General features: G+C 35.5%; 1 protein-coding gene across 15 annotated transcripts in view; it reads left to right on the top strand.

Moving 5' to 3' along the window:
- Nucleotides 1-23,812, top strand: part of LOC106867275 (F-box and leucine-rich repeat protein 13) — a 148,531-nt gene that overhangs the window by 32,520 nt on the left and 92,199 nt on the right. For all 15 annotated transcript variants that reach the window (XM_089338276.1, XM_089338279.1, XM_089338275.1 and 12 more), the window contains one exon: nt 22,659-22,692. In XM_089338276.1, the coding sequence (XP_089194402.1) occupies nt 22,659-22,692 (34 nt within the window). The remainder of the gene's footprint in view (nt 1-22,658; nt 22,693-23,812) is intronic.

The following is a 23,812-nucleotide window of genomic DNA, read 5'->3' as shown; positions in this document are numbered from 1 at the left end:
CTGAAGTTGCTTGGGTTTCAAAGGCATACAACTCTTTAATAACCTCCCCAAAGATTTGAGAGACTTATATGGGGTGGATGTAGATGTCTTCAAATCAGAACTGGATCTCTACTACATTGAGTTCCAGATGAAGCAACTTCATATCTTGAATTACAAATGATGACATCAACATCAAACTCTCTCATTCACCAAATACCAACTTAACCCTTTCATTACCAACCTGACCGAAACCGGCTCTGGCTCTGAGTACAAATGTCTTGTTTTCATAAGTTTTGAATTAAAATCTTCCACCAAACCTTAGTCACAATTTATGTTCCTAACACTAGCTGAATGATATATATATATCGCATCCTTTTCCAAGTAAGTGTTATCTATATATGTTGTTGTACTTGGGGATGGTCATATTACCAGTTTAGCCAATAAAAACACACGCACTGTATATTTGGTGTTAATTTGCTTCAGCTTTATATTACATTATATTACATTAATCCTATTTCGGCCAGAGTTCTTTCGTCACACTTCTGTGACCTCATCAGTGGTCCTTTGCTTTCTTCTTTCTTATTTGTGTGTCCCTCCTTGCTAACAATCAGCCATTTTGTATTTTGTATTCCTTCCTAGGAATACAAAATACAAAATGGCTGATAGTTAGTAAGGTAAGACACACATAAGAAAGAAGAAAGCAAAGGACCACTGATGAGGCCACAGAAGTGTGACGAAAGAACTCTGGCCGAAATAGGATTAATGTAATATAATGTAATATAAAGCTGAAGCAAATTAACACCAAATATACAGTGCGTGTGTTTTTATTGGCTAAACTGGCAATATGACCATCCCCAAGTACAACAACATCTGTTTCAACACACGATTTCACATCAAAAATCTTGCAAAACAAATATGTTTTATCTATATATATATATATATATATATATATATATATAATTTTTTTTAGAAAAACATAAAAACGGAGAATAAGCACACTCTAAGAAGTAGAGTAGTCTATATTTATTACTGGTGAAGGCCTGTTTATAGAGTTACCCTGAGTTTCTCGCCATAAAGAGTATCTTTATGGCATATCATCAGACCCTAATACTTGTTTGCCTATGGCCTCTTTAAGGTATGGAGGGGAAAAGAACCGGATATAAACAATGAGAGTTATCTCCCTCTTCTGGTGGTCATTAGCTTCTGGCTATGTCATCCTCTTTCAGCTATGCCATCTGTGAGGGAAGAAAGTAGGGGGTTATCTCCCACTCTCATCAGCAATCAATTTCCAGCTGTGATGTAAATATTATCACTAATACCGCTATTATCATTATTATGCGGTTCTCAAAACACTAATAGGAATTTCCTGAAATGCAAGCACAGCCTGAAAATTGATTGCTGAAGAGAGTGGGAGGTAACCCCCTACTTTCTTCCCTCACAGATGGCATAGTTGAAAGAGGACGACACAGCTGGAAGCCAATGACCACCAGAAGAGGGAGATAACCCCCATTGTTTATATCTGGTCGTTTCCCACTCCATTGCTTTAAAGAGGCAATAGTAGGCCAACAAGGCTTAGGGTCTGATGATACACCATAAAGACACTCTTTATGGCGAGAAACCCAGGGTAAACCTATAAACAGGCCATCGCCAGTAATATATATATATATATATATATACAGGGGTTAGACAAAATAATGGAAACACCTTAACATTTCAAACAAATTTATTTTAATATGGGGTAGGACTGCCTTTAGCAGTAATTACAACTTGAATTCTATGAGGTATGAACTCATACAAAGTTTAAATGATTTCCAAAGGAATTTCGTTCATTCTTCAGCTAAAACAGTCTCCAGCTCTTGTAGTGATGATAGTGGAGGATATCGACTCCTTACTTGTTTTTCTAAAATGCACCATAAATGTTCAATAATATTGGGATCTGGGGACTGTGGTGGCCAGATAAGATGTTCAACTTCACTAGAATGTTCTTTGTGCCATTCAGTAACAACTTTAGCTGTGTGAATTGGTGCATTATCATCCTGAAAGTTTGCATTTACCTCCGGAAACAGTTCCACAACCATAGGATGAATTTGATCAAATAAAATGCTTAGATAATCTTGACTATTAATTCAGCCATGAAGGGAAACCATTGGGTTGGTGGTTTTCCAAGATATAGACCCACAGATCATCACAGATCCTCCTCCATATTTAACAGTTGGAAGAAGGCAGTCTGAGTCAAATGCTTCTTTTGGCTGTCTCCATACGTATACTCGACCGGTGGTCGGAAATAAGGTAAAGGATGACTTGTCCGAGAAAACAACATTCTTCTAGGGACCAATTCTGTAGGTTTTTACTCCACTCTAAATGCTTTGCAACATTTGTTTTTGAAAGTAGTGGTTTTCTGATTGCAGCCCTCCTGTGAAATCCAGCTTTGTGCAGCTCCTGGTGAACAGTTTTTTGTGGAAACTGGGTTCTCAAGGTGGTCATTAAGCTCTGCAGTAATTTTGTGAGATGTACTTTTGTGATCCTTTCTAACAAGTCATTTAAGAGTCCGACAGTCCCTATCTGAAAGTTTTGGTTTTCTTCTGGAGTTTTGTTTCAACAAGGAGGTTTTTCCCCTCTTTCTCAAAGGCTGTCATTACTTTTGAGACAGTACTTCTGGATACACCAAACATTTCGGCTGTTTTTGTTACGCTAGCACCTGCCATATGATCACCAACAATTTAACCTCTTTGAAAGTCTGATAGATCTGTCATTTTAATGAATTTTAATTACCTTTTTCTGATGATATCTAAAAAGAAACAGCAATTTTAGCAAAACATATTAAGCAACACTAATAATAAATCAAAAAACATAAAAATAAACAAGCTTTTGATGATTTTATAGATATTTCAAAATTATGACGCTAGGTGTTTCCATTATTTTGTCCAACCCCTGTATATGTATGTATATATATATATATATATATATATATATATATATATATATATACATACATACAAATTAAGAGGAATGACCATCAAAGTGGACTCCTAGTATGAGAAAGATAGACGTCAAATCGCCTTACCACGAAGTGTGTGTTCTCAAGAAAATTTCAGCAAAATGCCAGAATGTAAAAATAAGCAAGACAAATGAAAATATACGAAATAAAAATGATTACCTAAGTACCAATGGTTTTGTTTGTTAGTATTTACAAATGTAAATATCTGCAAACTCATCAGCATAGTCTGTCGCTTACAAAACACAATTTCCAGAACTAGTCGCAGAACGCTCACCCGAAAGCGAGCATGTATAAATTTCTGCAAATTATATTAGGGGGTATTTTTCAAATGTCTTCATTTTGGCGCTGAGGCTGGAAATAACTCTGCAGTTAATAAATTTCTGCAGCTAATTTACCAGTTAGAGAACATTGTTATTTAAAAATTAAATAATGGGGGTAGAAATTGATATCAAAACCAGCGGCCTAGCATATTTAAAAAATCCGAAGACTAAAAATTATATTACATACAAATTAAGAGGAATGACCACAAAAGTGGATTTTTTAAATATTCTAAGCCACTGGTTTTAATATCAATTTCTACCCCCATTATTTAATTTTTAAATAACAATGTTCTCTAACTGGTAAATTAGCTGCAGAAATTTATTAACTGTAGAGTTATTTCCAGTCTCAGTGCGCCAAAATGAAGACATTTGAAAGATACCCCCTAATATAATTTGCAGAACTTTATACATGTTCTCTTTCGGGCGAGCGTTCTATTTCTATTTCTGGAAATTGTATTTTGTAAGCGACAGACTATACTGATGAGTTTGCAGATATTTACATTTGTAAATATTAACAAACGAAACCATTGGTACTTAGGTAATCGTTTTTTATTTCGTATATTTTCATTTGTCTTGCTCATTTTTACATTCTGGTATGCTGAATCTCCCGAAGAATTATGTTGAGGGTACATATGTCTGTGGAGTGCTCTGCCACTTGCATGTCACTTTCACTAGCTGGCTGTTCTGTTGATCAGATCAACTGGAATTTTTCTAATTGTAACTGAAAAAGTGCCAGTTATCTATCTTAGTGTCTTATGGTAGCACCCCTGCTATTCTTTGCTTTTAAACATATATATTTTTTTATTTTTTAATTTAGTCATGTTTTAATAAATAAATTATCTTTTCCTCATGCATCAACACAACTGGTGGTTGTGATTCAGATGGAATTTCATTTATTTTCTTTTTTGTTTAATTTGAATTTTATTTATTTTTATTTTTTGTTATATTTTCATACTTTTCTATTTTGTTATCTTTGTTTGATTATTGTTTACAATTCTTTATATAATCTGCTTACATTTTAGAGTTTAATTTGGTTTAGGTGTTCCTTTAAATATTGTATTTCCATTTTTTTGTGGATATCTTACTGTGTATAGGTATATATGTGCATGTGTATATGTGTGTGTGTGTGCCTGGGTGGGGGCATGCAGATGTATTTATGCATGTATGTATTTCTATTTTTTATATGTACATATGTGTATGTATATGTATGTCCATGTATTGGTTCACATGTAAGTGTAAAGTTAGATGATGCACTTGCACATGTACAAATGTGTGTGTGTGTGTAAATACAAGTGAATGTGTTGATTGGCACTTAGAAAACAACATCAGATTTATCATTCAAGGGAATATTGGATTTTGGATTTTCTAATTATTTCCCAATTATTTTTCACAATAACAATTTCTCATCTTGGTAGTTTTATCTTGATTTTACTCTTTTTTTTACTCTTTCATTTGTTTCAGTCATTTGACTGTGGCCATGCTGGAGCACCACCTTTAGTCGAGCAAATCAACCCCAGGACTTATTCTTTATAAGCCTAGTACTTATTCTATTGGTCTCTTTTGCCAAACTGTTAAATTATGGGTGTGTAAACACACCTGCTTCGGTTGTCAAGTGATGTTGGAGGGACAAACACAGACATACAAACATATACACACACACCTACACACACACACACATATATATATATATATATATATATATATATATATATATATATATATATATATATATATACACAACAGGCTTCTTTTAGTTTCCGTCTACCAAATCCACTCACAAGGCTTTGGTCGGCCCGAGGCTATAGTAGAAGACACTTGCCCAAGATGCCATGCACTGGGACTGAACCCAGAACCATGTGGTTTGTAAGCAAGCTACTTACCACACACCCACTCATGAATTTGTTATAACTTATTCTAAATGCTTTTTAATTTTTCAAGTATTTTCTTTAAAGGTTTGTTTTTCCATTTGTATATATGCATATCTTTTATCTTTTAATTGTTTCAGTCACTAGATTGTGGCCATGCTGAGGCACCACCTTGAATTGACCTCGTTACTTTTTTTAAAAAACCCAGTACTTATTCTAGCAGCTCCCTTTTGGAACTGCTAAGTTACAGAGATGTAAACACACCAACACTGGTTGTCAAGTGGTAGAGGTGGGAGACAAACACAGACATAAAGACACACACACATATATATATATATATATATATATATATATATATATATATATATATATATATATCTAAAATAGAATTTTTCAGAATATTTGATTGACACTTCCCAAGATCTTCCAAATATCGCAAAATCATCAACAGATATGATGTAAAATTAGCATACGTGACCTCCCACAATCTAGAGTACCATTTACACAAACTAAATAACACAAAACTAAATGGAACTAGAGGGGAAATTCGAACTAGCTGCAGCTAATAACATTGTATTTGATGATGGTGGAATGGTGGAAAATAGGTGTAATAACAAAGACAAACATTAACAGCCATTAGGCCGAGACAAATTGTAATGGGTAACACCCGAGAGAAATTTTTAAAGGAAATAGAATAAAATAGCAGAAGAGAAAAAATGTTGGGAGGCAAGAGAAATGACATCCAGCCCAGTGATATATATATATACAATAGGCTTTTTTCAGTTTCTGTCTACGAAATTCACCCACAAAGCTTTGGTTGGCTTGAAGCTGTAGTAAAAGACAATTGTCCAATGTGCCATGCTGTGGAACTGAACTTGGAACTGTATGGTTTGGAAACAAGCTTCTCACCACACAGCCACACCTCCCCTTATATAATCATAAGCTTAAATTATTTTAATTCAATTTATATTTTTCATATTTTTCCTTTTATTATATAAATCTGTGCATTTACCTCTTTTAGCGAGACACCAGATGATGACTTTAGCTTAGGGAAGGGTCATAGGTCACTAGACATGAAATATAAATTGATCTATAAATCATGCTTGTATCGATTAAGGAGATATTTTTGTGTTGATCTAGAATACTTTAACAAACATGTATGATTGACTGTTTCATCGTTAATTTTTTATCTTTTACTTATTTCAGTCATCAGACTGGTGCACCACCTTGAAAAATTTTTGTTGAATGAATCGAACTTAGTCTTTATTTTTATTTAAGATCTGGTACTTATTTTATCGGTCTCATTTTGCTGAACTACAAAGTTATGGGGACATAAACACAGACACAATCACACACACACACAAACACATGCACACACACACACATATCTGTGTGTGTTTTTGTGTCTGTGGTTACGGAGCATAAACAAAGACACATATATGTGTGTGTGTGTATATGTATATATATGTGCGTGTGCATGTGTGTATACATATCTACACGACAGGCTTCTTTCAGCTTCCATCTACCAAGTCTGCTCACATGACTTTGGTTGGTCCAAGGCGATAGTAGAAGGCAATGGCACAAGGTACCACGCAGTGGGACTGAATCTTGAACCATGTGGTTGGGAAGCGTGCTTCTTACTACACAGTCACTCCTGCTTTATTTTTATAGCTACTCCTATTCAGTTTGGAACATAATTGTAGATTCTCTTCTCTTATCACCTCCTATACACAATGCACAATTAATTTCAATGAGAGGCAGTCATGTACCTGGTGAGGCAGTAGATTATTTTTATTTCATGATGTAATGCACATTTAGTTTTAACAAGCTTTTTTGTTTTCAAAACATGTGCTGAACTGTGACTGTCCATTCTTATATATATATATATATATATATATATATATATATATATATATATATATATATATATATATATAAAGATAAATTAAATAGAAAGATACGATTGACAATCCAATAATTTATTTATATATTATAATATTACAATATTACATTATATACTATGAATATAATATAACATAAAATTATATAACATAAACAATTATGTCAAAATTTGTAGGCATTTCCATACATGCGATACAGACAGTCACTGCACCTGTCGTGTTAGGTAACAGAAGACTGGAAACAAACAGCCTTACTTGGATGATGCTGATGTGCTTTTACAACCATTACATGATAGCTAGACAGGGTACGCAAACGTGTGTGTGTGTGTGTTTGTATGTGTGTGTGTGTATATATATATATATATATATATATATATATATATATATATATATATATATATATAATATAATATAATATAATATAGGATAAATTCTTTATAAGAATTTATTAAGTAGTCAGCGTGAAAAAAACCTCATAATGAAAAAATAACGAAAAATTTCGTAATGAAAAAATTCATCGTTTCTTCATAGATATATTTAATTATATATAAAGGGCATTAACTGTGTATCAATGCCTCACACTATCGAGGGACTAAATAAGTAAAAAAAACTACCAAAAATAAGCCACATATTTACCGAAAGCGAGGGAATGCAGCTTTTCAAAATTTATCTCTTAAAAACATTTAACTCAATGGTAGACCACTGGTTTCTCAATCAAATACAGAAAAAACTGTGAAGTAACCTGTATTCTTTTGTTCATCAGTACACGTATGGTCAAGATATATAAAAATAAACAAGAATCACCTACCATGATGTAGCCATCACAGCAACGATGACTTTTGTTCACAATTATATATCCCTGAAAGAGATTTGAATTTATCCAGTTGCATCTCGGTAACATATGCTTATACAGAATGATATTCAGCACTGAATATATTCTAATTATTTATAATATAATATAGGATAAATTCTTTATAAGAATTTATCAAGTAGTCAGCGTGAAAAAACCTCATAATGAAAAAATAACGAAACATTTCGTTAATCCATTAATTCTTTGAAGGTGTAATGGAAGTTAATGTTAACTTTTATTGAAAGAAGGCATAACTACAATTTAATATTCCGCCGACTTTGCTACCTCGTAACTTCCAGAAAAATGGATGCTTTTTGATGAAACTTTCACTAAATAATCGCTTACATCCTGTAGATTGAGTGTATGTAAATATTTGTTGGAAAAATTTACTGAGTGGTTGGGGAGAGGAGTTTTGAAAAATTCACAGGACCCAACATTTTCCTCCTCATAACTTTCTGAAAAATAGGTGTTTTTTAATGAAATTTTATACAAATACCTTTTAAATGGTAGATTACGATTACAAAGAAATTTGTAGGCAAAGTGTTTGGAAGGGGGGTGCCTGGGAAGAATTTCTGGAAAACAGAGTTTAGGATCAGACGGCCCACATAAGTTGGAATTTCTCTGTTTTGATGAGGATTTTTTCCAATGTTTTTCACCAAAGTCTTTGGAATGATGGGAGGCATCTTTTCATGAAAAAAAAGGAAAAAGTTTGAAAATTTTTTTCACTCCTACCTCATCACCATCCCAGTCCGAAACAATTTTGGCCATTATTTTTTCACTACACACTTAAACCCATGAGAGAAACATTTTCGGTTTTAAAAAAATTGTTAATAATTTCAGAGGAAAGACTGTGATTTAAGGGAGATCTGGCTGTTGTTTCTAGCACATCCCCAAACCTCCCTCCTCATTTCTTTCTCACTCACACATCTATTGATATTTTTCAATATTCTTCTCCCCATAAACAAATTTTATGGGATGATGATGTCAAAGAAACACACATGTAGTCCCAACTGAACGAGGCCATCTTATGTGTGTGTGTGTGCATAAGAAAAAACACCTAAAACATCTTTAGTGTTCATATTAATCTGTCAAATGCGATGCTTATTTGTTCATGTTATTTTGAATTATTCAGGTTCAAAAGGGGTGTCCACAATATTTACTTGTAACTTTGTAAATTTTTTACATATAGGTTTGAAATTTTGTCAGTGGGTGCTTTATATACCACTGGTTTATAGTTATTTAATTTTAGCTGATCTTGCTGAGTAAATTTGACTTTTATGGGCAGGTAAATTTAATTAACAGGTGTAAAAGCACTAACATTATGGATAACCACTAAAATTGAAATTCTTAATGCATCTTACCTGTTTGATTTATTACTAAAATTATCCCAGATGGCAACTGCCAAAAATATTGCCACTTTTCAAGATGAGGTACATTAATTTGAATTAATTAAAATACAGGTATAATCGGTACAAGATTTTATTCTTTTGGTAAATATTTCATACCTCGGTGTGGAATAATTTTTTCCACAGTTTTTTTGGGTGCACTCAATGTATCTGACCTCCAGAAAAGAAAGGTGGGAGGGGTGGTGGAAACCTCAAAGTTTCCTACCAAGGGTGTTTTGTTTCGCAGGTCTTTTTTCTTTTCCAGGTTATTTTGGATGCTTTCAACGAATGTGACCTCAAAATCACATGTAAATGGCTCCTTTTTCCAGAAAAGGAAGGATATGGTTGCTATTTCTAGCATGCCCTGCTACCATGTAACAGCTATTTACGTTCATACTGAACTATTTACCAACTTTTTTCCTTCCATTTATTTTTTCCACTTTATGGAAGCCAATATTTTCTCTATTGACATCCACCTCAGTTAATTTTGCTTTTCTCCCAATTCTGTGCTTTCTGGAAGAAAGGTCAATTCTGGCTGCTATAGTTGTCTGCCTTGTTGCTGCAGTCAAGATTCTCTCTGATCTCTTGCTTGGAGAACACTGGAATTTATAATAATTATAAGCACAGCTCATACTAATGTAGGTCACTTGCTGTCTATTTGAACTCTCCATGACACAGCGAGGTCACGGATCAAGTGGAAACACATCAATCATTGTTCCCTCTTGACAGGACAAAGACATTTCCTGCTGTCTTTGCAAGCAACAAGTGGGTGGATTTGGTTTCAAATCCAGGCATGGCCAGATGAGGTCCTACAAGTTATTTATAATAGTAAGTGGCATTATATCAGGGTTGAAAGAATGATGCATACAGTATTAAATATGCTAAGACAGTCTGAAAACAATAGAAACTTTTAAACATTTGCCAGTTTTTATGAAATTTTTGAGTTAACAGACTTGAGTTAACTAGTCCAATAATGATTTTCAAAGTTAACTTAAACGTTAAATCATTAACGAAAATGTTAACTTCATTAATTAATGATTAACAGACTTACGTCCAGCTCTGTATATATATCGTACTAAATAAGGCTCTTTGGTCCTTTCATAACAAGGCAGGACTTACTAGGGATGAAATAAAAGTAGTGTTAGCTGCTAGGAAGTCGTTTATTTCTTTTAATGATAAGATTTGGATTCGTAAAGATACTCCTAATGCTTTCGATGTTCCCATGGGAAGTTCTGACTCAGCACAAATAGCGAATGTTGTGGGTTCTTATATTTTGTATGAATTGGCTGATCAATTCCCTATGGTTAGGGGCGGTTTATATAGGGACGATTGTCTTCTTTATATTAGGAATTATTCTACCCAATGTTTGCAGAGACTTAAAGGTAGGTTATCTAGATTTTTTAATAGGATGGGAATGAATGTCACTTACGATGATGTTTCGCTAGCTAATTATTTAGATGTGACACTTGATATAAAAAACGATACGTATAGACCGTACCATAAACCGTCTACTAATCTGAAATATATAAGTAGATGGAGTAACCACCCTAGAAGAATTATTGATAATTTAGTTAGAAATATTTCAATTAGGCTTTCTAAGTTATCTGCTAATCGTGTTGTTTTCGATAATGAAGCTCCTTTTTATAATGAAGCTTTAAATAGGGTTGGTTTTAGAGATAAGGTTTATTATGTTAAACCTGAATCTGGTGAGGTTAGAGTAGATAGGGATGTTAGGAATAATAAGGTTAGGTTGGTTAGGAGTAATAATGAAAAAAATTATGATCATAGGTATACTCGTAATAATGTCATGCATAATTCTAAATGTTTTAGGTATTTTGCAAAAGGCTTTAATAATATTAAAGATGGTTATCTTTGGTTTATTTTACCATTTGGTAAAAATGTTAAGTCGAATTTGGTAGCTCAGTTTAGGGAGGTAATTAGTAAGCATTTCCCTGCAAATTCGCGTTACGGTAAAATTATTAATACGCATAGTGTTAGGTTTGGTTTTTTCCAATACTAATAACCTAGAGCAGATTATTGCAGCGCATAATTCTAAAGTTCTTAAGACAGGCATGAATGGAATGAATAGGGATGAGGACCCTCACTTAGGTAATAATATTATAGGTTCTAAGATTGAGGTAACAGAGATTAATCCCAGGAAGTTAAGGTTTGAGGGTCCAAACGTGAGATTAAAGAATATGGTGTATCAGTGTAAGGTTAAGAGCGATACAGATGTTAGTGTTTATGTGGGTTGTTCTTCGGATAAGATTTGTAGGAGAATTTCTTGTCACTTTAATACGTTTAGAGATAGGAGTAAAATAGCTAGTACTAGTCTTAGTAGGTTTATTTGGGGGTTCAAAGAACAAAATAAGAATTTTTCGTTAGAATGGTCAATTATTGGGAGGAATTTCCCTTACGATAAGGGTAGGAGGTATTGTAACTTGTGCAATCTTGAGTTGTTTTTTATTCTATTTTCAAAACATAAACTAATTAATAAACTTACGTATAATGGGTTCAGGTGTGTTCACGTTCGCAAACATACTTATTTTTGGTTTAGATAATTTCATTGTTTATTTTCTCCTATAGCTGGATCGGGTATTAGGGTCTGAGTTTTAGTATTTTTAGTTTTGCTATTGCTCTATTTACTTATACGTACATCCGTTCATATACATGTGCAAATGTATATACATGTGCATGGGTATACGTGGAAATGTGTGTGTATATATGTGTATGTATGTGAGTATGTGTATGTATATGTATGTGTGTATGTATGTATATGTATATATATTTATGTGTATATATATATATGTATATATATATGTATGTATGTATATGTGTGTGTGTGTATATGTATATATATGTATATATGTATGTATGTGTGTATATGTGTGTGTGTGTGGTGTTTTGTATGTGTATGTATGGATATATATATGTATATATGTATGTATATGTATGTATATGTACATGTATATATATATGTATATATGTATGTATGTGTGTATGTGTGTGGTGTTTTGTATGTGTGTATGTATATTTGTTTTTTGTGTGTGTATATGTATATATAATTTTATAATATATTTAAAAAATTTTTTAAATATTTTTATATATATATGTATGTGGATGTGTGTGTGTGTGTGTGTGTATGTGTGTGTATAAGTGTGTGTTTGTATGTGTGTGTGTGTATGTGTTTATTGCTTGTGAACTTTGTATGTTTGTGTATGCATGCATATGCACGTGAGCGTGCATGTGTGTATGCGCATGAACGTGTGTGCGTGTGTGTACGGGCGCACATGTGGGTGCATGCATGTAAGTAATAGTATTCTTTTTGTAAAATTAAAAAAAAATTTTGTTCGGTTTTTGTAATTGTGAAATTTTTTCGGCATGAACAGTTTGTATTTTTAAACTGAATGTACTTTTCTGGTGTTATATTTATTTTTCCTGAAGTTGTGTAAAGGAATTTTGTTTTACGAAGTCTCTTAATGAATTCTTTATACTGAAATATATATTGAAGAAGATAAATATGTTCATTTAATTATATACGTTTTTGCGTCGTAACTCCTTTATTATTATTAATATATACCTACCTACCTTGAGCATAGCGTGCAGACTCTCACACTATCACACCCACATATATAAATATAAATACATATATACATATATATATATATATATATATATATATATTCACACATATACTTACATACACATTCATTCATGGATGCACATATATACATAAATTCATATAAATATCTACATATTTACACGGACATGCACATATGCATATATATACATATATGTGCACATTTCTCTAGTCACACATGTGTATGCATACACACATAAGCATAGGTACCTTCACACTGATAAATATATATGTGCACGTATATACATGTATATTAATACATGTATGCCCCTAGTCTCCTATTTGCATAGATATGTGCACATCCATCCATGCTCACACATATCCACACCTACACCAATTCATGTGTATATATATATTCATATACACAGTCACACATACACACACACACACACACACATACATACATGCTCCCACACATAGATATAAATTCACTAATGTACACATGCAAATATATACATACAAGTACGTGCATATAGAAATATTTACATGTATATATAAACACACAGATGCATAAATACAAACATATACGTATATATAGTAAGTCGTCAAGTATGAAACTTGTAGTAAGGTATATGGTAAACTTTGACAGCTGCTCATTTTGTACCATTATTATATTTTGACAATCTTTATCTTTTGTTAGAAAGCTTACACATCTATTTTTTTATTCTAACTCAGTTTATAAAGTATTTGTAAATCGTTTTTGCTATTTCTGTTTAGTGATGGATAAATCAGAAATTCATACAGTTTTGAAATATGAGTCCTTTCTTGAAAATACAACATCACAGGCTGCTTGGAATACTAATGGAGTATTTCATTCTAATGTTATTACACAGCAGACAGTATCAAATTGGTTTGACCGACCTCACAAATGAGCAACATGGTCAACCAGAAACAAAGGTGGATAATGATGAACTGAAAGCCACTGTCGAGTCAGATCCATCTCAAAGTGCCTGTGAATCATCGTTGTTGTTTGGTGTTAACAAGCAAACAATATTGAATTACCTAGTTAAGAGCGGTAAAGTGAAAACGTTGGATAAGTCGGTTCCACATGAACTCAATGAAAATTAGAAACAGCAACGTTTGGAAGCCTGCATTATGCTACTTTCTTGTCACAAAAATGAATCGAATGTAACATGTGATATAACAATCGAATGTAACTTGTTGATAGGAAAATAATTTAATGAAATGGATCCAATACAACAACTGTAAATGTTCAGCACAATGGCTGGACAAAGATGAGCCACCAAAACACAGTCCAAAAAGCAAATTTCATCAAAAGAAGCGGATGGTGTGTGTTTGGAGGTCTGGCGCAGGTGTGATCCATTATGATTTCATTTAAACACGGCTCATCAATCATGGCCGAAGGATACTGCAACCAGCTGGACCAAATGATGCAGAAACTTAGAAAAAAACAGCCTAGATTAGTCAACAGATCCACTCCTATTTTATTGCAAGACAACGCCAGACTACACATCACAAAAATGACATTGGCGAAACTACAGGAGTTGGAAGATCATCATCCACCACACTCGCCTGATCTTGCCCCCACTGACTACCACTTCTTCCAGAATTTGGATAACTTGTTGATAGGAAAAAAATTTAATTCCGATGATGCTGTAAAACAGGCCTTCCAAGATTTTATTGACTCTAGATTGCCAGGCATTTTCAGTTTGAGGCTGGGCAATATGGGTGCATACTTTGATGAATAAAGCTATTCCTTGTATTATAAAACATTAGCAAATGTTTTTTTTCTTTTCTACAAATTTCATACTGACAACTTAATATATATATCTACACAAACAGGTATATACTTTCATGGACTGTAGACACGTGGGTGGGCACCCATAGGTAGTGTTTGGTGGTGGTGGGGAATGAGAAGGGGAGGGTGGGAGGTTACTGAAGTATTATTAGTTATTACTCATAATAATATTATCTGACAGTGCTGGGTCATGAGACTACGTAAAAATATATATTTGTATAGAGAGAGGCGTACAGCCGGGCAACCATACATATATAAAGAAAGAGAGGTGCACCGCTATGAACAGACACTTAGGTGGGGTGGAAAAGAATAGGAGAGAAAGCTCCCTGAATCATTATTATTTCATGATGTCTAATCTTGAAAATGCATATTTGGTATGGTGGAAATATCTTGGAATTTTCTCTGCATGCTTGTTTACCAGGTTCTTATTACTTAGCAGTATGCACAATACTTCCTCAAGGCAAAGGTTGCATGTGTCAGATATATATATATATATATATTCTCACCACCTCCATCCACTACAAACACACAGACTCACACTCATACCTCAACTTCTCCTCCATCCACTACAAACACACCAAGCTTTCCATCCCCTGTTCCCAATTCCTCCATCTACGCAGGCTCTGTAGTGACGACCATGACTTTGTGACTCAGTCTCAACTCATGGCTCGCCACTTTATCCTACGGGGATATCCCCTCACCACTATGCACACCGCCCTTGCCAGAGCATGTTCTGTGGATCGTGCATCTGCTCTCTCCCCTGCACCCACCCCACCGTCTCCCGTCTCCCCTCACCTACCACCCCACTACCTACCTCTCCAATGCACCATTCTCTGAGCCTTCCAGCAACTCCAGTCCAACCCCTCCACTTCGCAGATCTTCCCTAACCAACCCCTCCCCTCCTTCAAACGAGCCCACAACCTACAAGACCTCTTGGTTTACAGCTTCTTCCCTAACCCAACCCCCTCAACCCGGCTCGTTCCCCTGCTCCTGCCCACACTGCTGCACTTGCGCTTACCTCTCCAACAACACCCTCCTCACCAGCACCCATCATCAACCCTATCACATCACCGATTCCTTCACCTGCACTTCTACCAATGTCATCTACTGCATCTCCTGCTCTCTCTGCCCTTCTCTATACATCGGGAAAACGGGACGCTGCTTGGCTGACCGGTTCGTGGAACACCTCCGAGACATCCGACTCAGCAATGACACCCCATTTCCGCTCTACTGGTCACTCTTTGCAACAATGTCTGTGTTCGGATTGTCTTTGCACAGAGACCATCCAGACTCCTATTTGCGCTGTGAACAGGGATTAATCTTCTCTCTTCGCTACTTTATGCCACATGGGCTCAACTCTCTTCCCCTCTTCATCTTACCTCCTCCCCTCTCCTCTTTCCCCCTCACACCTACTTCCTCCCACCCACCTCTTCTCTCTTGCTCCCGCCCCACCCCACCCCTTACACCAACTCCCACATACCCCACCTCTAGCCCCACCCCCAGCCTAACCCACACCCTACCCTTACTTTCCCCACTCTCGCCTCCCCCACCTCCCACCTCCATCACACCACACCACACACCACCACACCATACACTACCATACCACACATCACATCAAATCACACCACCACGCACACACTAGCAATGACCACGTCCCAACCCCACATCCACACACCTACACATACATACATGCACATGTCAAGGTCACCAGTCATCTTTTACACGCACATATATATACTCTCTTATACACACGCACGCGCACCTTTGTTTTAGGATCACTACTACTTTATTATCTCCCCTTCTTCCTAGCTCTCCTGTGTGACCCCTCTGTCCGGCATTCGCCATGATAGATCGCTAGCTACTACACATTCTTTATTTTCTCTCCTTGTTTCTTTCTATGTTCCTTCCTGTGGAAGAACGTAGGCTCGAAACGTTAAAGACTTTTTCACTTCCCGAGCATTAAACTAATACATCTGTTTGTTGTCTACACAACCTGTCTTCATCTGTTGTTTTTTTTTGTGAATTCTCCCTATATATATATATATATATATATATTTATATATATGGGCAACTGGGAGTTCCTACGGGGCAGCTTGCTGAGTACCACAGACCAAATCTGTACCTAGTGCAAAGTTTCAATCAAACCTAAGGTGGCATGATGGCTGAATGATGTTGTAGACAAGGCCATTAGAGCAAAGAAACAGGTCTGAAAGGACTGGAAGAATGGTGATAGCAAAGAACTATATCAGGTAGCTAGGAGGTAGGCTAGAAGACAAGTATACTTAGCCAGGAGAGAAGCAGAAAGGAGGAAGTTTGCCAGTGTTTTGCAGCGTGAGGACCAGAGGCTTAAAGTGTTTCAGATTGCAAGACAGCATGTCAGAGAAAAATGTGATGATATAAAGGAGAGAAGTGCATTCACATGGATGATGGTTCACTTGCAGTAAGTGATTCTGCAAAGAAAGAAGCTTGGAAGTGCCACTATGAAAATCTGCTAAATGTAGAGAACACATGGAAGGGCAGTCTGCCTAATGTGGACCCAGCAGAGGGGATTGCAATCCAAATCAACTGTAGCTTAGTAGATAAAGCAATCAAGGGCATGTTAAGCTCCTAGCCCATCAGAAATCACCATTGAGACACTTAAAATATCTGGTGGAGTGAGATGTGACATAGTCACCCATATAGTTTATAAGGTTGTCCACGAGGGAGTCATTCACAAGGGTTTGTGTAGCAGCATTATAGTCAACTGCTACAAAGAAATAATTACAGAAGCATCAAATTGCTGGACCATGTGATGAAAGTTACAGAAAGGGTCATAGCTCAATTAATTAAGAAGTGTGTGAGTCTAGATAAGATGCCAGGGAGAAGCACCACCAATGCTATATTCCTGGTGAGGCAACTGCAGGAGAAATACTTAGCCAAAAATAAACCTCTGTATTTGGTGTTTGTTGACATGGAGAAAGCCTTTGACAGGGTTCCCTGCTCCCTTATCTGATGGGCAGTGAGGAAGCTAGAGATAGATGAGTGGTTGGTGAGAGCTGTAAAAGCCATGTACAGGGATGCTGTCAGTAAGGTGAAACTTGCCAATGAGAATAGCAAGGAATTTAGGGTACAAGTAGGATTTAGGGTCCACCAGGGATTGGTTCTCAGCCCCCTTTGGCTTATCATAGTCTTCCAAGCTATAACAGGAATTCAAGACAGGCTGCCCTTCAGAGCTACTCTATATTGATGACCTCCTTCTTATTGCTAAATCACTACCAGAACTAGAGAAGAAATTTCAGGTGTGTTAGAGTTAATTTAGTAAAGACCAAAGTCCTGATAAGTAAGAAAACAGACAAGTTACAGTTCCCTTCAGGGAGATGGCCCTGCTTGATATGTAGAAAAAGTGTTGGAGAAACTCCATATGGTGTACCTAGTGCAGCCTATGGACACATAAGAGGTGCAGTGGCATCACTGGAAGACTAACTGAGAAAGTAGTCTTTACATGTGGAAAATGTACAGGTACATTAAACATCAGGAATGTACAAAAAATAGACTCCCTCATATGCCAGGGGTGATCCCTAGAAGTAGTAGACAGGTTTTGTTACTTAGGTGACCAAGTTTAGCAGTGGTGGAGGTTATTCTGAAAGCATAGCCACTAGAATAAGAATAGGCTGGGCAAAGTTCATAGAGCTGTTACTTCTAACAAAGAGCCTCTCACTCAGAATGAAAGGCAGATTGTATGATGCCTGTGTATGAACAGCTTCATTTAGGAGAGAGAGTGAGAATGAATTGGTGGTGTCTCCGGAGGAATGATGGTGGTGATGAGGTGGAGGAGAAATGGCAGTGTGTGGGGTTTTGCAAGAGTAATGATCTCACTTTCATTGCAATAATCTGTAACAGAATTAGAAAAGAAATTGCTATGAATTTTTGAAACTATTTAAACCTAACTTCTATCATACTTTTTCTTGGAGAGCCTTCGAAAAGAAACATTTTGATACATCATTTGTGAAATTTGGATGGATATTTTAGGGAATATATGTTTTGCAAACAACTTGCACACGTAAGTGCTACCAGTCGAAAGCTCCACATACCAGAAGCCAGCAAGTGTATGGGGGTCATCAGGAGAGAATGCGCACTGTTTTGGGGCCTACCTCTCAAAGGCATCATTGCACACGCCTCCCCACTCACTGATATGAGGCCCCATTTGCGAGATCAACTGGTTATCAAATAAATCTCAATATTCGGATCTATTTTAAAACGGGGGCCACATTTTTCATTAATGTTTTACGTAGTGTTTTTGGTACGGAAAGACTTTCAAACTTCGTATACTTATCTATTTTGTGTTATAGAACAGAAAAATATTTTTGTATTCGAATTTATTTCATGTAAAAAATTGTCTTATTTCGATAATTTCAACCAATCACTGACAAGTATTCAGTTGTTTATATTTACTCCTTTGGCTGATTAAGCGATGTAAAAGCGTATTTAATCTCCATACCTTCGTTTTATTTGCTTTTTTCATTTTAAATTTGCTTTAACCCTAACCCTAACCCTAACCCTAACCCTAGGGTTAGGGTTAGGGTTAATTGTTTCAGAATCGTTTGTTTATGTAGTTGGCACTTAATGTATATCGACTGAATGGATGTCAGTGATTGGTTGAAATTACAGAAATACGACAACTTTAACATGGAATAACTTATGGATTTCTTTTTTTTTTAAGAAGACTAAGAGAAAAAGATGTTTTATATGACACATTCTACCAGTGTTCCAAGTTTCAAAGTGTTTCGTTAATGAAAAATGTGGCCCCTGTTTTAAAAAAGATCCCAATATTCTTCTAGCTGCTGCCCATCATTTCTTTTTAATCAAATCCAGTGGCTAGCTTTTTCCACTGTAGTTAGGATATCCTTCATGGTGGTATTTACTTTATGATGAATTAGGTCTTACAATAACAACAGTTGCCTCACATTGTGTCCCACAAATCCTCTACATCTGACTTTGATTGGAAAATGCTCCGCTTTCCAGCCTGTGTCTTCACATTCCTCAAGGAGGTTTACATAACGGTCAATCTTTCGAGCCTGAGTGGCATCCATGTTATCTTCATGAGGAACTGTTAACTTGACTAGATTCACCACTTTCTTTCACACCACATAATATCCGTTTTTTTCATAACTGGGATGAGAAAGAATCCTTGACACCCCAGTAAATCTGAAGCCACCGCCCAGTAGCTGTTCCACTTTTCATCTCTCACAGGAAGTTTCTTCTTGAAATGGATCTGCCGTCCTGAGTGCATGAAAGTAATGAAATCTCTGGTTGGTACTTTCAATGAATTTTTTCCACTGCTGATAAGAGCAATTTGGTCCTTTATAGCATTGAAGATAACCTTAAGGACCAGGTCGTGTCTCCATGTATATCTATTCAATACCAGCAAACAGTTGGAAAGAATATGTTTCAGTGTTCTGACCTTTTCGCATTTGCATATATCATTCTCTGAGACATTCCATCTTACTAGATTTGTAGGTGATGGCAAAACATCATAGGATGAATGAATCAGAAAACTTAGCCGTGATGTAGTCCACCTCCCTATCTCATTCCAACTTATTTTTCTCTCAACAACATATTCCTTCCATCTCGTCATCTGTTCTTGTTGAGTGCATTGGATCAAATGAAGCTCTCTTCTCTTTGTTTCCCTTGTTTTGATGCTGTTTCTAACAACAGATCTGTGTTTGCTCTGCATCATATTTGCAAATGGTCTGAACTGATCTGTGCCAATACCAAGTCCCTTCTGATGAATTTGTATTGCACCCACCATATTTCAGTGTGTAAGAGAAGACAGAATGTCATCAGTCTGCTTCTGCTTTCCACTTCCCAGCCATTTTTACATTTGGTGGATTACGCTTGATTTCTGTCCTTCATCTCTCTCAGCATCATCACCGTTCATGCCTTTCCTAGTTTGTAAATTTCGACTATTGACACCAGTGGTAACTGCAACGAGCCTCTTTTACAATAGAAAGTTGAATTGTTCGATATCTGAGGTAGGCCTAGCCACTTTCTAATGAATATATGACTTGTTCAATGTGAATGGTTAGCGAATTGATTGAAATCTTGCCTAATTGGCTGAAATGAATAACTAGCCATATTTGTGATGTCATATCTTTGAAATTGAGGTGATAATCATCTTCAAATTACACAAACTAATAGTGTCTATGATATAGCAGTTGCCTATTTTTTTTCAGATTCTTAAAAATGAAACTATTTTTTTGGTAATGTTTTAAATATTTGTGTAATACCTATTTTGTTACATGTAACAAATGGTCAATTTCGCAGTGTTTTCAGACCTAGCTAAATCCCAAACTAAAAGCCACAAGGACTTGAGTTTTGGTACATTTATAATAGGTATATAACTAAATAAAACCTGAAATGTTGAGACATGATACCATTTCTATAAAATTTTAATGGACTATTAAAAGTGATGTCCATATATATTGGATTTTCTCCATTTTGACAGGGATTCTTCCAGCTTTTTTTTACCACAACCTTGGAAAAGATTGGGGTGGGGTGGGGTGGGGTGGGAGCTTTTTATGAACAAAAATTTTGGAAAAATCATTTTTTTTTCACTCCCCTTCACCCCCTGCAGACAAATTTTGGACAATTTTTTTTTTTGCACTACATGCTTAAAAACGATGGCTGAAGCTTTTTTGGTCAAAAAAAGAATTTCTTCTTCTATTTGCAGATGAAAAAGTGTGTGATTTAAGGGAGATTTAGCTGTTTTTCTTGCACATCCCACGACCATCTGGTACCTTTCTTAGAATTGCATATAGACCTAGATTAAAAAACAAACAAAATGTGAAAACTAATTCCTTGCTTTGGCATTAAAAACATATATTAAAGGCATTAAAAACATATATTAAAGGCATTAAAAACATCTCTAACTTACAGTAAAGTCGTGAGTAGGTGAGAGAAAATAAAACCTAAAACGAATCAGCACTACTTGTGAAAATGTAAATCCTACCACAAATAATCTGACTGTATTCAAAATCTGGGAAAAAAACAAAACATCACATCAAACTTTTATAGTCTACAAAATGATCATTGCACAATATAATTTTCATTGGTGAAATTTGACTAATGTACCTCAAAGAAAAATGAAATTTATCTGGACAAGAATATCTGCTAGGATATTCTTGTACATGTAATTCCCTCTCACTGTTAAAACAGCAAGAGGGAATAAACATTTTCAATACGATGATTCCATGCTCATTTTGGGCTTTAGAAAACTTAAGGAGCTGAATTTAGTACATTGTTTCATAGAAGTATATGTTTAACTAGTAATTAGTTCATCCAGTTCTTGAAATTCTGGTTCAAATTCAGTATTTGAAGCCTTGGATTCACGTTCCATTTTAGCTCTCACTATACAAGAATATGTCAGTTTGACAAGTAGAGTCAGTAGGCATTAATCCTATACGGGCAGCCATAACAGTACCCCCTTTATTGGCTTTGCGCTTTGTTTCCATCCTGCTGCAAAATTTAGCAATGTTTGTTTTGAATTCTTGAGAAATTTTTCTTTCTTGAAGAAAATGTTCTTTTTTAAGTGAAGATTCAAAATAAAATATAAAACAAACTTTGTGAAGGGGTGGAAACACCAGGGTGATTGCGGAAACTGGGCATCATATGTAAGTGCCAGATTTTGATCAAAAGTATATGAGAAGGAAGTTCACATGTAGAACCTTCAAATGATATATATATATATATATATATATATATATATATATATATATATATATATGTATATATATATATATATATATATATATATATATATATATGTATATATATATATATATATATATATATATATATATATATATATATATATATAGAGAGAGAGAGAGAGAGAGAGAGAGAGAGAGAGAGAGAGGTTGTGACTTTTGAAATTTACTATGTGCTAATAACCATTTGTTTTTATATTTTCTTTATCACTGCAGGAATGGACACAGCAGATAGTGGACCGATATGCAAGTAAGAAAGTTTCTTGGAACAAAATAAAATGCCAAAACTTAATTCGGCAGTAAACTCTTTAGAATAGGGGAAACTTCAGAAAAATATTTCTGAAATAGAATTTGTTAAGAATAGCAGCATATTAGATTCATACAATGTTGACAACCAATGGAAATACTAACTGTAGAACAAAGAAATCCTATTTATTAATGCCCAGTTTTATACATTTGATTGAATGATAATGAATGAGTGTTCATTACCTGATGCCTATGCAATTAACACTAAAATTATTAAAAGCAATGTTGAACTTAATGGAATTTGAACTTAGGACAATGAAAATTCACCAAACATAATCTGAGTTGTGTTTGCAGCCTCATGAATTATTGTCCTTGTTAGCACTCCTCCTCCCCTCATCCTCTACTGCATCATCATCATCTGTTTACTTTCAAGGCAGGGATTGGTTGGAGGCTGTGGAGGCTGCTGCTTCCAAAGACTAGGTGTTCGTATGTACTATTCATCTTGGTTTCTTCTGCTTTTCCTCTTTCTTCTTCATCATTATAATGATAATGATGATGATTTCCTTTATTGGCCACAAGAGTATTGATGGGGTAGTCATCACAAGAACAGTCGACAAGTTGTGTGTGTATGTATGTGTGTGTGTGTGTGTGTGGGGGGTATGTACATAAATGGGGAGAAGGAAGAAATGGAAAAGATGGTAAAATGAGATAAAAGCATACATAGTACACAAAGTATGTGATAACATGAATGATGCAGTCCTGATACAGTAGAAAATCCAAACAGAGCCAGTTAAGGAACCCCAAAGATCTAGGATTACCCTGACCACCATAGGCATGATCCTCGCTCAACTATTGTTCTCCAGTCAAAGCAGAAGTATGCTTACAGTAAGGCCATTAATCCAAACCCTTTTTGCTACAGTTACCCATCTTTTCACAAACTCACTGGGAGGTAGTGCTTCCCTCTCCACCTTCAAAGTGGAACTTTAAAATGTTGATGAGAGCTTGACCAAAGAAGAAGGTGTCTTTTTACAATTCTTTCAGCCTCATCCACCACACCTCTTTCACCATACCCACTAAATAGAAGATCATCACCTGCCTTACCTTGTTAAAGGTAGGTGGTGGGG

The sequence above is a fragment of the Octopus bimaculoides genome, chromosome 20, assembly GCF_046866305.1.
Source record: "Octopus bimaculoides isolate indiv1 chromosome 20, ASM4686630v1, whole genome shotgun sequence".
Classification (NCBI taxonomy): Eukaryota; Metazoa; Mollusca; class Cephalopoda; order Octopoda; family Octopodidae; genus Octopus; species Octopus bimaculoides.
This window is presented reverse-complemented; position numbering and strand designations above follow the sequence as displayed.